Source organism: Ctenopharyngodon idella, chromosome 24 (assembly GCF_019924925.1).
Source record: "Ctenopharyngodon idella isolate HZGC_01 chromosome 24, HZGC01, whole genome shotgun sequence".
NCBI lineage: Eukaryota > Metazoa > Chordata > Actinopteri > Cypriniformes > Xenocyprididae > Ctenopharyngodon > Ctenopharyngodon idella.
The window spans coordinates 23066883-23086317 of NC_067243.1; the positions used below are offsets into that span (position 1 = coordinate 23066883).

Sequence of the window (19435 nt, forward strand, 5' to 3'; positions counted from 1 at the left end):
ATTGAGAACATGCAAGCAGGAGGGCTACTTCAGAACAGCACAAACAGTTTGTGCTCAAGATATGGATTATTATATATTTAACTTGAACTTTTCTTACACTATAACTGTTTCAGTGTCTTGATACTCAATCTCTATTATTCAATCATTTGTATCGAGTCAAATGAGAGGTTTAATAACATGAAGCATTGTTCATTGTTCAAGCTTTTGTTCACAGAGTAAGGTTAGGTTTAAAGTTAGACCGGAATTGCAAAAGTAATGACTGTTACCATACATGTTTCCATAAAATAAAATATAAAATAAAATAATGTGTAAATATATATAAAATATAAATATTATTTTCAGGACAATTAAATTCCACCAGTTACCACCAGTTATTATTACTGTAATGCAAAATAGTCTCATTCCTATTACTACATCATGAAAGAAAATACATAAATGTAATTTAATATATAAAATTTAGTATTTATACATCATGATAGCATTTATTATTTTGCCTTTAAAAAAAGATTCCTTTAAATGTTAAAAATCTTTGTAAAATAGTATGTTTTATAATATATTACAGTAATGAGAATCACCAATAAAACAAAACCTTATTAGGCACACATCGACACATTTTTTGATATTGATAGCCAATAATTATTTTCATATTATATTCCTTTCCATTTAAACATTCCCATCTATTATTTTACATGATTCAAGGAAAATCATTATTTTCCTTTTATAACCTGGCAAAAAAGTAGGAAAATATACTATTTGAACATAAAGAAAAACCCTGATATTATTCTTTTAATATTTGTCAATTCAAATATATAGTTTAAAAAACACATCTAATTATATTAGCCAAAACCAATATGGTCATCAACAGCATTTCTAACTAATATATACAAGTAGTATTGGCTGTGATTTTGTAAGTTAACCTATATTAAAAATATTCTGATTTGTTGCTTGTTGTGGAAAATGACACTTTATACCCACATAAAATCAGCTTATGAATTTAGAGGGAGCTGCTCTATGAATCATTGATATTTCACTCCTGACTCAGATATCAGAGACAAAGGGACGTCAGAGAATGGCTGCCCTTGAATGCAGGGAGGACAGTGGAAATGATCTGATCCAAGTTACTTTTCCATTGGATTAAGCCTCTTATTTCTGTCCAGTGGAGCAATGACGTGTTGATTTACACTCAAGATCGCAAATAAAGACCTAAGGGAATGCATTCAGCATTTCCTATAATTACACATAGATAAACAGACACTGAATACGTTTGTCCTTTTGAATGAATGTGCCATGCAGTTTTCATTTGATCAACAGATTGCCAGCACTACTGATGGAAAATTACATTATTTATCAGCAACTTTCCAGACACATTACTGCTTCTGAGGTATTTGTATGCCATTTGCATTTACTTTAATGAGGAAGTATGTAATATATGTGAGCTGCAGAAAAAAAAAAAAAAAAAAAAGACATTTTCTGTGCAAAATTCACTAGATTGTCATTGCTTTGGTATTCTAGGTGGTTGCTACAGTAGGTTGTTTGTTCAAATCTCTAACCTTAAATCTAAGCAACAGTAATAACTAGGATTGAACCTGCAACCCTTATGTCGGCACCCAGAGTCCTTAAATATTACGCCAGTGGTTTGCAACCCAAAAATGGGTAAAAAATTGCTAATAATTGTGAATACTTACTGATGATACATGCGGAGAACATCATAGAGATAGTCCTTCTCTGCTTCATTATCAACTAGCAACTCCACCTGCACAACACAAACACACAAACCTCTGATCAGATCATCATTAATAATCAGAAAATCAATCATATGCACATCTTTTACCTGGTGGTGGCTAATCTGCTGTAGAAATGTTTTGAGGAAGCGTTTTGGCCAGTCAATGATGTAACACATCTCTTTCTCACTGAGTGAGAGACTAAGAGGGAACGTCAGTGAGGAGGAGAGGTCGTGAGAGAGAAAGAGGAGGTGGAGGAACTATTATGTGTCTGTAAGTCAGGCGTCTCTCAGATTGGCTGGGTCTCGGGCTGTTTTGGCTTGAATAGGTCAGGTGGATCTTGTCCTGCATTGTGAGTATCATTAGTTCAGATCTGCTCCACTGGACCTGTTAATGTTCCTGGGCTCAGATAAAGAGGTTTATCATGCTAACAGTGTCACCTTACATTAGTGTGCTGGTGCATTATTATTATCATAGGAATGCTAATGAAGTTAATGTAATGTGAGGTTGTCACCAACGGTTGCAAGGAACACACGATGAAGATGAAGATCAGGTAGAACATCTTTAATATCCACTCAGAAAGCAATACAAACAGGATGAGCAAAAGAAACCAACCACCATGCAGAAACGTGACCAGACAATGAGTGAACAAACTTAAATAGAAAGGCAAATAAGGGTAATGATGACGACAAACACCTGTGATGATTAATGAATTACTATGACAACTAAAGATTGGCGGGAAAACTTAACAAAGGAAGAATGTGACTAATGAAAACAAACTGAATGTCCATGAAAACTAAAACAAACTGAACATAACTGTGACATAATGCCCCCTCCGAGTAGGTGCGACCTCGCGCCGTAAGAAGAACAAAATAAACAGATGAGGGAGGGTGGGTGGAGGCTTTGGAGGAGGGCGAGGAGCTGGAGAAGGGCTGGAAAGGAGGAGCAGGCAGAGGGCTGGCAGACACAGGTGGGCAGGCTGGCAGAGACCCCATGGAGGAGCAGATGGTGGGAGCATCCAAGGTGATGAGAGGAGTGGCCAGATGTTGCAGACCCAGAGCGCAGTAAGGACAACAGCCCACGGTGGAGTCGATAGAGGGAGGAGCCAAGGCGATGCCGTGGCAGACAACATCGGCCGGACCGCTGACGGAGACAGAGCCAATGTTAGGGGATCTCAGGGCGCAGACAGAGAGCTGATGGGCCTGAGTGATACCGCTGGCTCTGGAGACCAAAGCTAGGGTGTGGCGACGAGCGCTCGAGGTGTAACCAGAGCATCCAAGGACTGAGGCGAAGCCGGTGTGATAGAGGACCCAGGTGGAGCCGGAGGGAGGGCGGAGCCCACTGGAGCCAAAGGGGTGGAGAGCCAGAGCGCCGCGAATGGCTCGTAAGTCCACAGTGCAGGCAGACTGAGGTGAAGCCGGAGGGACGAGGGAGCCTTGCGGAGCCGCAAGGCTGAGGATCTCCTGTGGAGCCGAGAGTGGGAGGAGCCAAGGTGGCACCGACAGGTTGACGAGCTGAGGCAGAGCGAAGGGAACAGCTACTGGAGGTGGAGCCTAGAGATCCTCACGTTTAGGCGAAGTTGGTGAGTGCTTGGCCTTAGGTTTGACAACGCTGCAAGGCGTCACAGGGGAAGGTGAAGGACTGCAGGAATCCAACTGAGGCAGGGCTGAGGGACTGGCTGAGACCTGTAGTGGAGGTGTAGGAGGGAGGCTGGGAGGAGTAAAGATGATAATTCACCGTCTATACAGGGTGACAAGACAGTCATTATGCTGGGCTGAACCAGCAGCGATGAAGGCACAGATGATAATTCAGACGACTCAGGGTGGGAAGCAGTACCTCAGAGTCCCAATCCAGTCCTCAGTCTCAAGCTCCACCAAAACTCCTACTGGTACGATGGTTGCCGACTCACACCCCTTGTCAGACTCACTTTGGGCCATGCTGGAATCCTCCACTTCGACAACTGTGAACAGGGATCCAACTATCCACAGTGCAAAAGTGATGTAAGTCTCCAGGGTCCAACAGGGATCACCGCTGGGCATGACGAAGTGGAGAATTCGTCCATACCACACCGCAATCCTTCCATTAAGCAGACGTCATCGCAGGCGGCTTGAAGGCAGGTGTTCAAAAACTCCTCCACGTACTCCTCATTAGCTCTGCCGTTTTGAAAAATAAAAACAGTTCCTCCATTCAATAGTTTGTTGCCCCTCATCGGGGTAACATTGATGGATGCGATGTCCAGTCTTTTCATTTCTTTTTGTTGTGGTCTGGTCATCTGTCACCAATGGTTGCAAGGAACACACAATGAAGATGAAGATCAGGTAGAATGTCTTTAATCTCCACTCAGAAAGCAAGACAAACAAGATGAGTAAAAGAAACCAACTGCTATGCAGAAATGTGACCAGACAATGAGTGAACAAACACAGCAACTTAAATAGAAAGGCAAACGAGGGTAATGATGACAAACAGCTGTGATGATTAATGAATTACCATGACAACTAAAGAGTGGCAGGAAAACTGAACACAGGAAGACATGTGACTAATGAAAACATCTCGGTTACGTATGTAACCCTCGTTCCCTGAAGGAAGGAACGGAGACGTACGTCAGTAGTGACCGACGAATTGGGATATCGCTAGAGAGCCCTATCAGCTTCGAGTGAACTAAAACAGGCCAATGGAGTTGGCGTGCGATATTTGCATAATGCGTACCGCCCCTGCCAGGTGGTATAAATAGGGGAACAGATGCCATCGCACTCGCTGAGGAGACAACCTAGTCTGCACTGCAGCGAGGGTACAGAAACTGTGGCGATGAGACGTACGTCTCCGTTCCCTCCTTCAGGGAACGAGGGTTACATACTTAACTGAGACGTTCCCTTTCAGTCGGTCACGTTCGACGTACGTAGTAGTCAGTAGTGACCGACGAATTGGGATCCCAAATAAAGCGCCACACCGGAGGGAGGCGGAGGAACTCGACAGGGTTCGCCAAGCGGGGGAACTTGACTGGAGTAAAAGGATGCACGTATCCGGCACAGGGGGCAGGAGTGGCATTGCAAGCCGACACTAGAACGGGCTCTTTGCATCTACCGGCCGCTGGAAGCGAGTACACGGGAAGATACTGGTTCTATACGAAGGCTATAGAATCTAGCGAACGTGTTAGGTGTCGCCCAGCCTGCAGCTCTACAGATATCTGTCAGCGAGGCGCCGTGCGCCAGCGCCCAGGAAGAGGGCCCTCCTCTGGTGGAGTCGGCTCTCAACCGGAGCGGGCAAGACACGCCCTGGGATTCATATGCCAGGGCGATGGCATCCACTATCCAGTGGGCCATCCTCTGCTTGGAGACAGCCTTTCCCTTCTGCTGGCCTCCGTAACAGAAAAAGAGCTGATCTGAGGTCCTGAAGCTTCGCGTTCTGTCCACGTACAGGCGCAGAGCGCGGACGGGACAGAGCAAAACTAGGGCTGGGTCTGCCTCCTCTGAAGGCAGCGCTTGCAGGTTCACTACCTGATCTCTGAAGGGAGTGGTAGGAACCTTGGGCACATATCCAGGCCGGGGTCTCAGGATGAGAGTCACCGGGCCCGAATTCCAGGCACAATTCGTCAACCGAAAATGCGTGCAGGTCCCCTACCCTCTTGAGCGAGGCCAATGCAACCAGGAGAACGGTCTTAAGGGACAGTACTTTTAACTCAGCTGATTGCAAAGGTTTGAAGGGATGACCCCGGAGAGATGTAAGAACCAGGGTGAGATCCCAAGAGGGTACAGAGGGAGGGCGAGGAGGATTTAGTCTGAGTGAATAAATGATGTGAATAAATGAACAAAAAATTACAGAAATAAACACAATGAATGAATGAATGAATAAAATTAAATTGTGTGAATAAATGAACAAATAAATAAATAGAGACAAACATACATTAAATAAATAAAATGAGTGAATGAATGAATGAAAGAATGAATGAATTATTTAATTAATTAACTACATAAAATGAGTGAATGAATGAACAAACAAAAATACAGACAAATTACATAAAATGAACGAATAAATGAATGAATGAATGAATGAATGGGTTATATGAAAGAATGAATAAATAAATGATTAAAATAAAAGTGTGTGAATAAATGAACAAATAAATAAATAAATAGAGACATATATTAAATAAATAAATAAAATGAGTGAGTGAATGAATGAATGAATGAAAAATAAATAAATAAATGGGCTATATGAATAAATGAATGAATAAATGAATAAATGAAAGAATTAATAAAAAATGAATACAAAATAAAACTGAATGAATAAATAAATAAATAAAATGAGTAAGTAAATAAATAAATTAAATGAGAGAATAAATAAATACATAAACGGGTTATATAAAAGAATGAATGAATGAATGAATGAATAAAAGGGTTATATAAAAAAGAATGAATAAATGAATAAAATGAAAGTGTGTGAATAAATGAACAAATAAATAAATATATAAATAAAGACATACATTAAACAAATAAATAAAAATGAGTGAGTGAGTGAATGAATGAATAAATGGGTGGATAAATGAATGAATAATAAACAAATAAATAAATGGGCTATATGAATGAATGAATGAATGAATGGTTATATGAAAGAATTAATAAAAAATGAATATAATAAATAAAAGTGAATAAATGCACAAACAAAGAAAGAAATAGACACATACATTAAATAAATAAAATGAGTGAATAAAATAAATAAATAAAACAATAAATAAAATGGGTGAATGAACGACTTAATGAAATGGTTTATTGAACAAATTAATGAACTAACAAATGAATATATTTTCAAATTAAATAAGAATAATACGATTTACATTTTCAAAGTTATATATGAATGCAGATAAAAAGTAATATTTTTATTTTATTTTTGCATTAATAAATAACTATTAGTATATGACTGTTTTAATAATTAATTTTTATAAATAATATATTATATTTTTTTAATAAGTAGGTAAACTACATGAACATTGTGGAGAAATAGAAATGCAGGCCACATGTCATAAAACTGACTTCGTGCTCAAAGTCTATTTAAGGTGTCATAAACATTCTGACCAGCCCAGATGACGGTCCACCTTTGGACTTTAACATCATAAAAAGCAGATGTCTGTAACTGATACCAGCTTTATTCCTTCTACAGTTTATGCAAAGTAATTTGAAAGGAACAAATTAACTGAAATGTCACCTAACAATATAACAGATTTGTCATAGAGGACGTACTAAAATTAAATGCAAAGCTTTTTAATTTATAGTCTGGTGCAGTTTTCCCACCGAGGCAATAAGACACGCTGAACAATAAGCAATAATTTCCGCCTGACCACACATTTCTGACACTTCAGCTAATGCTGTGAAAAACTGTCCATTGTGTTCCTCCATCCACCACACAACAGATGGTACAATTCTACAATTACATACAGTTCACATGGGAAGCCTTTGTATGGTAAAATAAGCATTAGCAAGAGGTATCAGAATTAAGTAATTCAGTGCAAATTAATAATTTAATCAAACGTGCAACTACAACAAAGTGTTAACTTCACATTTAGGAGGCAAAAAAGTAAATAATACCTGTTGTACAACTATTTCTTAAACACATAATACACCTGTCACCTGCTCAACCAATCAGAAAGCGTACATCGTGTGACGTCACCGTGAAGCCTACCTTTCTACATGTAAATTACGCCTTTATCTGCACCTTTAGCTTACGTAAAACAATAAAATTGTGTCATTACGTCTAAATTATTGAACAAATAACATGTTTTACCAGTTCACTGTAAAGATAAAAACGTCTAAAACACCACAGAGCAGAAAAACTGGCATATGATACTAGGTTTTGGCATCTTTTCGATTCAAAACAAACTTTACCGATCGGTTCCTATGGATACAACTATATTTTCCTTTTCGGAAGCTTGGAGAATATTAATTTTTCATACTTTACAAATATTTTAGCTTAAAAATGAAGGATGTGTGCTTCTCCGCCATTCCTGAGCAGCGACTGAGAAATAACTAGACCAATAATAACTGTTAATGCTAATAAAAACAGTCAATACATATTTTAAATTAAACAGAAACCGTTTAAAAGCTCACCTTATGCCGAAATTCTCTCGCCACTTTTCGCTCCATGGTGAACAGTGGGTCTTTTCGGGGTGTTGTTTGTTGTGTTGGCGTCTCTAGTCTCTACCGTCCCGTGAGTCAGTCAGCTGTGTGAGCGGATGGTGGAGTATCAGCGCCGGTCATAGGTCGATTTCTGCTGCCGTAAAATTATTGTTGACTTTATTACACATTGGATGGCAATTCAAAGTGCTCGATAAATCGTTTTTATTTTTTTTTCCTTCAGAAAAAGGACGCTATCTATCTATCTATCTATGCATGTATGTATGTACAGTATGGGTTATTTGTGACCTATATAGTTTTCGTTAATGTGACTATAGTGCCTTTAAGTGAAAAAAAATTCGAACCCTTTATTCCTTTTTGTAATGTAGCCTACCGTGCATAGACAGTTATGGGTAGACAAAACAAGACACCAACTGCTTACAGTACCTATCAACTCCTACCAGTACTGTTTTTATCACACAGTATGTTTTTGTACTGTAATTCACAATATTTTACCCTGTGTGTGTTCTACATCCCTGCTGTTTAGAGGAGCTTTATAATTATCATTATTTATCACCATGACAAAACATTAGGCCTAAGACCACACACGTTCACAGGATAATGTGCGTGCTTGTATGTCCTGAGGTTAGTGCTGGCATATTCTTGTGCGTGTAAGTGTGTGTGTGTAGGAGACAGTGTATGTGGGTGTGTACATGTGTCCAGTGCTCATTTTCAGGGGAAGCAGCCAGGTTGGCCCCTGCTGGTTCAGCTGTTGGCGGTGTGGTGCTCTTGGGGGGTTCGAGCCCCAGCACTGACCCAAAGGCTTACAGAGAGGGATTACAGCCTGTAATACTATCTCATCAACCCACCATCAAAACACACGGACGGACAAAACTTTAGAGGGCCAGAACAGAATAAAGATTCAGACTGAATTAGGCATAAACACAGTTTAAGCATGTCATTTCTTTTAAAAATAGCTTTAGAGTTTAATATAAGATGATAAAAGACTAGGATGTTACACTCTTGCACTTTAAAGTTATGTATATCAACTGGTTATTAGTCAAAATTATGTAACTTTTCCTCTTTTATTTAAAAGGGTTAAAACAAACACACAAAAAAAAGCTAACTATTGGGAGGTCTGGCACATTTAATATTTAATGTAATATTTTATCCCAAAATAAAAAATTATAGTTGCATAGCATATAGCATTTGTTTAAGATGTGTAAATTTTCACATTTGCGTTGTATTGCATAATACTGATAGTTTTCATTATTCTTATATATAAATAAACTTCACATCTCTAGAATATTCTCACAAGCTGTCATATAAACATTGACCTGTAGGTGGCAGTATGGGAAAGCAAGTCTTAATGGCCCAATGGCGACAGACATCCCACCAGTCCACTCTTCCTGTAAGTCATGATAGTCATGTATCATAATGTAGTCAGGCTGTGATACCGATGACTAGACGGTATCATCTGCATATTCCTGTTTTATATCAAGCTTTACTAATCAATTAAATTATTTCACCCCTAAATTAAAGATTCGTCAGTATTTACTCACCCTCATGTCGTTCCAAACCCATGCTTTTTTTTTTTTTTTTTTAATGAATTTCCTTTATTTCCACTGAAAGAATATATCATACGAGTTTGAAACGACATGTGGGTGAGTAATGATGGCAATGATTGTTTCTTGTTTCTACTTTTCATAAAGTTGTATCAAGAACCATCAAAGTACTTTTCCCACACCTCTGCTACAGACTTGCAGTCATCCTCCACCCAGCCCTTGTGCTTCAAGCTCACAGGAAGAGCCACACTGTGAAGGTGTTGAAAGGGAACAGGCAAATGTGTTAGTCTAGCACTTACGCTAAATGCTCTTGCACCTACCAAAATGTGTGTGGTTCAAGGTGTGTGACTGCAACAACTAAATGAGTGATTTAGCATAATATACAGTACTTGTGTAAAAACTACAAAATAGTCATTCTGAAGAAAATGTGAGTGGTGCAAAGGTCACTGCCACAATGTGTAAGTCTGAGTTTTATTCTCATGCTAAAGTAGCGCTACCCTCAGTAATTAAAAATAGGTCTTATATTTTTCATTTGTGTAGTTTCCTTTAGCTGAGCCATTCATCATATGATTCATTTTTTGCTTCTTTTTTTTTTTTTTTTTTTTTAATTCTCAATATTATCACTAATACTTTACTGGAATAAAGTAACGAGAATAGTCTTGTCATTTGTTACTCCCTAAAAAAGTAACTAATTGTGTTACTTTTTTATGAAAAGTAATGTGTTACATTACTTTTGCATTACTTTGCCTCACCTGGGCTGGGCTTGCTTCTTTGTTTTTTAATAACAACAAAAAAGTTCTATTTTTGGCAAATGTTAAGGCCCTTTCACACCAAAAGTGAAATGAATAAGCCTCAGGCTGAAGGAAATGCATATTTACTCCTGTACAGTAGAGGGCGCAACTCAAACAAACCTTTCAGCTGTGCTGCCATTCTGGATCAAAGAAGAATATGATACAGGTGAAGGAAGATCAACACTCTTATTTCTAAATCTAATCTAAAGTAATTTTTGATTATTAGTATGGTTGAATTAGATCATTGAAGGTCGGCAGCAAAGACATTGGTTAATAAAGTGGGATTTAATGTAATTTAATATGGTTAATTATTACAGGTTTGCGTGAAAATTATGAGATTGAATTTCACTGTTTTTATTCATTTTGAGGAATACTGAATGTTTTTGTGCAATTGAGATGAGTAAATGCATGTTCACATTTAGTCTAGAACTACAATAACCATCATGTTTACACAACGCACACAACACCTCTGCACTTTATTTCTCTCAACATGGGGACAGGAGAGCTGTCAGTCAATAAATGTGAAAAGGTAACTTAGCTATTTTGTTGTAAATTTAAAAAGTAATGCATTACTTTACTAGTTACTTGAAAAAGTAATCTGATTACATAACTCAAGTTACTTGTAATGCATTACCCCAACATATATATATATATATATATATATATATAAACAATTTCCTAAGCGTCCTCAATCCCCCCCTCCTCCCTCTCAATTTAATCGTTTAATTCCATTTAAAATCATAAAGTGTATTCCCATGCTAAAGTAGCTTTATAGGCAGTAATTAAAAATAGGTCTTTTTTTCCGTATGTGTGGTTATCTTTAGCTGAGCGGTTCCTCATATTCTCATTCCGTGAGGTGCTGGTAGTCTGTGAGGGGACGTGTGTCCTGGAAGCTGGTTGAAGAGATGTGAGGTACAGTATTCAACTCATGGTGGCCTGGATATCAGGTTGCTATACAAGGCAATCCAACCCCAATTTCTTCATCCATCTCGCTGTGTGACAAATTATGAACTGCCTACTACTACTGTTGAACAGCAAAAACACTCCACAAAACAGAAGGATTTACAGCAATGTTTGTGGTAAACAAGTTGAGAGTTGCATGTTAAATAACATATTTCATGACTGCAAAATCAAATCAATGACCAGTATGAAAACATTTGTAATTTGTGGTATTTTAGCAAATCTTTAATAATGGTAAAGTAGGGGAATGAGATGACCCTAGAAGCCTTGGCAAAGCAATCTACACACATATCTGACCTTTTGACATTTACCTTGGTGACACTTTATATAACATAGCTGCTCAACTGCAGTGACTGAGCACATAATGTCTAAGTATGTACACTTTATGAATGTGAGTGTACTTCTAAGTTACACTCTATTTTTACAGTATGTTGTTACAGTACAACATGACCTGTTCTTGCATGATCTGGTTTAGACAATATCTTTTGAAGTTACAGCTAGTCACGTGGCTTGATTACAATAATGTACAATATATTAATATTATAATAATAATATAATAAATGAAATACTTGAATGATGCTGGTCAATCTGACAAAAACAGACATCAAGGCCTGTTGTTTTTACCTAATTGTAATTACAGTTAAGTCAATTAAGCCACCATTTTGTCAGGCAATTTAACATGAACAATAAAAAAAAAAATCAACACAGCCTCCAAATTAAATTACGACAGTTCATTGTAGTACAAAGGTTTGGATTCTAAAATTATATTCATTCATTCGTTCGTTCGTTCGTTTGTTCATTTATTTATTTATTTATTTTTTATTTATTCCATTATTTATGTTTTGAATCATTCAGTCAATCGTTTATTTATTTATTAAAATTATTTATGTATTAATTAAATCAATCATTTATTTGTTTTCATTTATTTATTGTTTATTTATTTCATTATTTATGATTTGAATCAGTCAATCATTTATTCATTCATTCAACTTATTTATGTATTCATTAAATCAATCGTTTATTTGTTTTCATTCATTCATTCATTCATTCAGTCATTCATTCATTCATTCATTCATTCATTTATTTATTCCATTATTTATTTATGTTTTGAATAATTCAGTCAATCATTTATTTATTTATTCAACTTATTTATGTATGCATTAAATCAATCGTTTGTTTTCATTCATTCAATCGTTCATTTGTTTTCATTCATTCAAACATTTATTTATTTTTTCAATTATTTATTTTTTTATTTATTCCATTGTTTGTTTGTTTGTTTGTGTTTGTTTGTTTGTTTGTTTATATATTTGATTGTTTTTTATTTATTTTAAGTTTTAATCATTTATTTGTTTTTAATCTTTTATTTATTTATGTTTTATCATTTATTTATTTGTTTATTAAATTTATTTATTCATTCGTTTAATCATTTATTTATGTTTTCATTCATTCATTTATTCATTCATTCATTCATTTATTTATTTATTGTTTATTTATTCAACTTATTTATGTATTCATTAAGTCAATCATTTGTTTTCATTTATTTATTTATTGTTTATTTATTTCATTATTTATGTTTTGAATCATTCAGTCAATCATTTATTTATTTATTTATTCAACTTATTTATGTATTCATTAAATAATCATTCATTAAATCATTTATGTTTTCATTCATCCATTCATTCATTCAATCGTTCATTTGTTTTCAATAATTCAAACATTTATTTTTTCAGTAATTTATGTGTTCATTCATTCCATCGTTTGTTTGTTTGTATGTCTGTCTATATATTTGATTGGTTATTTATTTTGTTTTAATCATTTATTTATGTTTTTAATCTTTTATTTATTTATTTACTTATTTAATTATGTTTTAACATTTATTTAGTTATTTATTCAATTTTTTATTTATTTATTCATTAATGCAATCATTTATTTATGTTTTCATTAATTCATTCAATCAATCATTCAAACATTTATTTATTTTTTCAGTTATTTATTTTATTGTCCATTCATTCCATCGTTTGTTTATTTTATTTATTTTTAACACATTTACTGTAGGCTTCTTCTCTTCTAGTCTAGTGTCACTAGTTTATGCCACATGGAATTGAGCTTTTGGGGCCAGTAGATTTTTTAATGACTCAAACTACTTTTAAATGGCTCTGAACACTATGAGAAGAGATATTATGATACTTAATATGACAGTCTTGCTGCATGTTTTTTAAGTTAATTAAATGAATATTATATTACACCTCCTGCATTATTCCATTGATTTCCATGATCATTGGCCATGGTTGGGTCTGAGGGAACAATGGCTGTGTTGATGGGACATGGGTTCTGCAGCCGCACGCCGCCCCTCCACTGGCCCCCAGCCGCTGGGGTTGCATGGGCAGGCGGCAGGGCTGCGGGTAAAGGCTTGAGTCCTGCAGCTGTCAGCTGGCACACTCCAACCTCACAGAGAAATGACAGCTTTTGTCAATGCCAGACGCCTGCTGGGGATGAGAGCGCCTTTAATCACAAACTAAGATGGAAGGAGGATATCGCGGTGGAGCTGTTATTTTCCCAACTCCAGTGTGCAACAAAAAGTTTTGTATGCTCTTTCTGGAGATCTATTCTGAGTGTTTTGTTGTGCTTTGTTAAAGGTACACTATGTAACTGTTGGCCCTCTAGCAGTTAATAAACAAAACTGCATGCATTTTGCAGAAAAACATTGTTTTGGTTGTGCCTCGGCTCTGTTACCCTCTTCCACCAAGGCAGTTTGAGTGCTGGTTCGGAGCCAGAGCCTAGTTTCAAATCAGTTCTTTGTCTTTCAACACCCAAAGCACCAGCTCTGAACCAGGAAAAATTGTTCATAAGTAGCACCAAAACATTGCTGGTCTAGAAGTAAGAACCACTTGCGTCAGGGGCTGGGTTACTATAACCAACAAGAACTTGTGACAGCCATTTTTGAAATAGCAGCTAATCGAGCTAATAGCGGCTTGATTGTAATCTCTGTCTATACAAATTATGGCGAGCCGTGTTTGGATGCCGATGTAGGTTCGCAAATCCATTAGCATCAATAGTAACGAAACGTCCGCCATTGTTGATGGAAGGCTTGTTCGAGATGCATCGGAGCTGCGCGGACCAATCGGAGTGTGACATCGGAGCGTCGTATGCTCTACAAGCGCGAGAGAGACCTGACCAAGTTCAGATGGAAAGTATCTCAAGCTGACTAGCTGAAGACGTTGTTGTAGCTATACCCATTAATAGAAATGGTACTTCCATGAAAATATATTTCAGCACAACTCTGTTAGAGAGCTACATATGGCAATTCATCAGTTCAATAAAATACCTTACTCACCTGATGAGAAATAAAAATGCAATCTCCAAAAATTTTGATTTTTGTTTTATTATGAGCTCTGTCATGTTCTCTTTGCCAAAAGACTCTCCCCTGTTCAGAGTGATTCTCCGGACTTAGCGTGCTCCACGTGGTAAGATGTACTGAGTAGTTTTAGCATGTTGCTATGTGGTTGATAGGGTGTTCTGGGTAGTTTCTCTGTGGTTGCTAGGTGGTTACACTGTAAAAAGTAATACGCTATTGTCGAATCGTGAGTATTGCTGAGAGGCTTGGGAGAGGAAAGAAAGGATGCATATAATTTAAGCAGTCTTTTAAGTCCAAGGTGTTTTATTTTCAACAGCTGTTCTCCATAAGCGCACCACTCAAAGTACAAAAAAAAAAGAACTGAAAATAATTTTACAAAACAAAAATACTCAAAAATAAACTTTACACAACATATAAAAACAAAACATGCTGAGAGCAGCAAAACAGGGCATTAGATCTTGCCTCGAGGCATAAGCCTCTCAATGTAGTCTCACATCAGACTTACTCGACATGTCAGCGATTGGTTTCATCTGCCGTCAGCACTCACAAACAATCCCTTGAATAGCAGATCTTCCCGCCAAACTCTAGCGGATCACACCACTTAATGGGGATAGTTTAACACACATGGCTACCATAAAGCATCATCATTCTATCAACTTCATATAAATGCACATTCAGACACTTACTCACTGACTCATATCATTATTGATCAAAATAACAATACATATACCAAACGAAAGTATAGCCACTTAAGCACTTATACCTATCTCTGCACCCATAAATATTAAAAACCACTAATTAAAGGAGAATTCCAGACATCCTCGTCATCAGAACCCACCACTCAGAACACAGGACCAGATGGGTAAGCTATAATCTGAAATGTATTACACAAAAACATATTCAAAATAAAATAAATATGAAACCATCAAAGTCTCTGTTTCTTTCATGTATTCAATTACCCCACACACTTTGAACACTAGACATTGATACTGTTTTCATAAACAAAAATCACATCCAAATCATTACACAAAATAAACAAGAAATCAACATATACAACAATACCATTCACTGATGCTTCCTGTGACAATAACCTCAAATGTTCATCATCACAGCTATATCTACTCCATAAAATTTTGGCAACAGATTACAAGCAATATTACTAATTAAATTCAACAAATAGAATTGAGTTAGTATTAATCAAATGAATTCCTTAAATGTCAACCATTTAAAATGAGTAAAATTTAAGTAAAATTGAAACAAAAATATCTGAATAACTGGCAGACGTCAAAGACGAATTAAGAACTCTTTATTTTATATTGCCAACATTGAAGACACCTGATGATAACAAGCAGAATCACTATTATGTGAAAAAGCATGTGTAATTTTGGTCACTATTATGGTGATCGGTGTTTTATTTAGTTGGGCAGTTTGACTCTTTCCTTTTTATGTCAGTTTGTGGTTTTTGTAATGGTGTTTGCTAATTTTACACATTTTAAATGGTTGACTTTTAAGGAATTTGATTAATTCTAACTCATTTCTTATATTGAATTTAATTAATAATATTGCTTGTAATCTGTTGCTACAATTTTATTGAGTAGATATAGCGTATTACTTTTTACTTACTGGCACAAGGCCAAGTCCATTTTCTCAGAAAAGCAATAACTTAAATCTAATCACTACTAATCTGATGTCTCAAAGTTCTCTTGAAAAACCATTTTGACTTTTTTGCCTGTAAGAGCATTTAATATAATGTTGAAATTCAACACAACAGATCTTAAACAAAACTCGAACAACAAAGAATCTAAATTGTCATCCAATCTAGACTTTCTTAATTGCTCCAGATGGAAAAATCACACCTGACACTCCTAGCCCACATCACAGGGCCGCCAGCTCCTCTCTGTGTCGTGTTAATGTTCTTAACCTGAGCTCATGTTACAGTGTGGGGGTTTGGGTTGTATCTGTGCTTCTTCCAAGAGCTGGATGCTGAGACAGGGCAATTACTGAAGCTAAAAATATGGCAGCATTTGTTTTAGTTAATGGCAAAGTTACACCCAAGGCCAAACTCCCATGGCAAAAAGCAGATAGAGTTTCCCTGCTGACCATGCTGGATGCCTGGCATACTGGAGTGAGAAGATGGGACGAGGGTCTAGGGGAGGGGGGGAGGGGAGACCAGTCAGAAGTGTAGAGTCCTGTTACCTGCATTATATGATAAACGTGACAAATTTTGGGCACGTTCACACGGCAACGATGTACTAAAATCGGAAAATCTTTTGTTTTTCACGTACAGACGACAACGCTATCAAAATGATCTCTGTTCACACGGATCTGCGAAAACATTTAAAAATGCTGTATTCTGCTGCCAGGCCAGTAGTTGGCGATGCCACTTTGTAAAGAAACACTACGCATCTAACGCATATGCGCATAATGTCATCATTTTCACAAATTCGCGTTTTTGTAGTTTACACGAAGACGATAACGATATTGTTTTCAAAAACTCTGAAATCCGTTTCAAATATTTGCGGTGCCAGGCCCACAAAACGCCATTGTCGTGTAAATGATTGGCCAAAATGCATAAAACGTTTTCTGTTTTTAGTTGAAAACTGTGTCGTATAAACATTCCCTAAGAGCGAAAAGCATTCAGTGAGATTCCGTATCGATCATCCAGTAGAAAACGTTAATAGTTTAATGCGTACATACATAGTTGAATCTCAGAAACAAAATGAAATCTCATGAAGCCCATCAAGAACACATTTCACAACAAGATCAAAAGAAAAATATGTATTATTGCATTTATTACATTTCATTATTTATTTTTTGCAATTTATAATGCAATAATATATTTTTATTATTATAATATACAGTACAAATATTCACTACTGTTCAAAAGTTTGGGGTCGGTGAGATTTTTAAATGTTTTTGAAAGTCTCTTCTGCTCACCAAGGGTGAATTTATTTGATCAAAAATACAATAAAAATAGTAATGTCAAATTATTATTACCATTTGAAATAGGTGTTTTCTATTTGAATATATTTTAAAATGTAATTTATTCCTGTGATGTAAAGCTGAATTTTCAGCATCATTACTCCAGTCTTCAGTGTCACATGATCCTTCAGAAATGATTTGCTGCTCAAGAAATGTTTATTATGATCACTTTTTTAACAATGCAAAAGATTTTCCTCTCAATTTTGATCAATTTAATGCATCCTTGTTGAATAAAAGTATTAATTTCTGTAGAGATTCACACATAAATCTGCTAAACATACACAATTCTTGACAATTCTTTTTTTTTTTATTTTTTTTTTTATATTGCAGTATTTATTATAAATTTTATTACATCAATTCATGTGCTCTTGTAATCTTTAATCTAAATAACTTCCCCTCCCTCTTGCAGCGACATCTCTTCTCTTCTTTCATGTTTACTGGTGTGAGGGCGGGGCAACCTGTCACTCACATGAGATCCACCAATAGCAAACCACAACCATCCAATCAATTCCCAGTGAACGAAATCAAATCCCATCCTACAGTTTTTCTTGTTCGAGAAGCCGCTTCACTCAGATATACATCAAAACAGGGAAGAAAAGACTATTGCAACTTCTGTTTCATGCTAACTCCTGGTCAAGGATTGTGCTGTAATGTGTAAATGAAGTGTGTCCATACATTGATTTGCACACAGACACACACACACACACACTTTAGCATATTTGAGGAGTGTGCCACCAATACAGCTCCATTACCCCAAACACATTTGCTCAGTGCCTTATTTACTGATCCCACTATGCATTGCATCAGCATACGCCACTATCCTTTTTCTCAAAAGTTGAAATATTCATTGCAGCATCTGTTTAATTAAAGCCCTGGACATAATCTCCCGTGCCAAAGTTTGTAGATTTAGAGCTCGGCCACAAGTTATGCATTTACATCCCCCTCCTCTTTCTCTCTCTCTCTCTCTCTTTCTTGAATAGGAGTTCTTATCTAACAGTTGTTTTATTATTTATCCTCCTGGCATTAGGCTAACAGTTGCTGTTGGGCCCTCTGCTCCCCCCGGGCCCGTGTCGACACCTGCAGCTGTCATTTCTGCAGTCCCCACGGCTACCGCAGCCCTCGCGCTGGCACGCTCCACCCCCGTCGCACACCCCCCTCTACCGATGGGCCTCTTTGTAGGATCCCTATCTGAAGAGCTCAAACCCGCTGCTACAGAAGGTCAAACATTCACGGATACTTACATGAGCTGCCTGACAGAATAAATGACATTCACTGTTAACGTGAAGAAAGCCACTTGTCTAATGCTTAAAAATTCATTCAATACATGTAGATGGAAAATATACCTCATTGCAACGTGTGTATTTTACCTTTTTACATATATTTTATAAATTTATTATATTTAACACACAGAGATTCCAACCCTTAAACTTTTGAATTTGTTTAAATAAATAAAGTAAGTAGTAATGTATAATTAATACACATTATATCTGGACACAGCAATATAAAATATTACCCAAAACATTATCCAACGACTCCATAGTTGGGTCCCTTATGATGCACTATACAATATGCACTTACGCACTTATGTACTCATAGTGTATGGATTTTATAAGGTTATTTTGTCATTTAACATCGGCATCTGATAGCCATTTTGGCTTCCACAAAGCACTATGAATGACTGCAGAACTTTCTGAAGAACATTTGTGGAATAAAGGGTAACTCTTTCTTGGACTGGAGTCTTGTACATCTGCAGGTATAGGGCTCTTGTTTCTGCAGCTGCTACTGGGCCTGAATTCCCTGGTGGAAATCCTTTGCTAGGAAATGTTTGGTTTTCCTGCACTGCTGTGTCTCCATCTGATCTCTGAAGACCTGTCAGTTGAGGTCAAAGGCAATGTCTATGTCCAGAACAGATCACAAAGCTTGTAAAAAAAATCTCTAATATACAGTATCTCACAGAAGT

The 19435-nt window shown here is 36.7% G+C and overlaps 1 protein-coding gene across 1 annotated transcript in view; it reads right to left on the reverse strand.

Moving 5' to 3' along the window:
• ush1c (Usher syndrome 1C) overlaps positions 1-7978 on the reverse strand; it is a 34650-nt gene extending 26672 nt beyond the window's left edge. The window contains exons 1-2 of the mRNA XM_051884707.1: positions 7817-7978; positions 1686-1753 (exon numbers count right to left, since the gene is read on the reverse strand). Of these exons, the coding sequence (XP_051740667.1) occupies positions 1686-1753; positions 7817-7852 (104 nt within the window). The 5' untranslated portion in view covers positions 7853-7978. The remainder of the gene's footprint in view (positions 1-1685; positions 1754-7816) is intronic.
• Positions 7979-19435: the final 11457 nt, after the last annotated feature.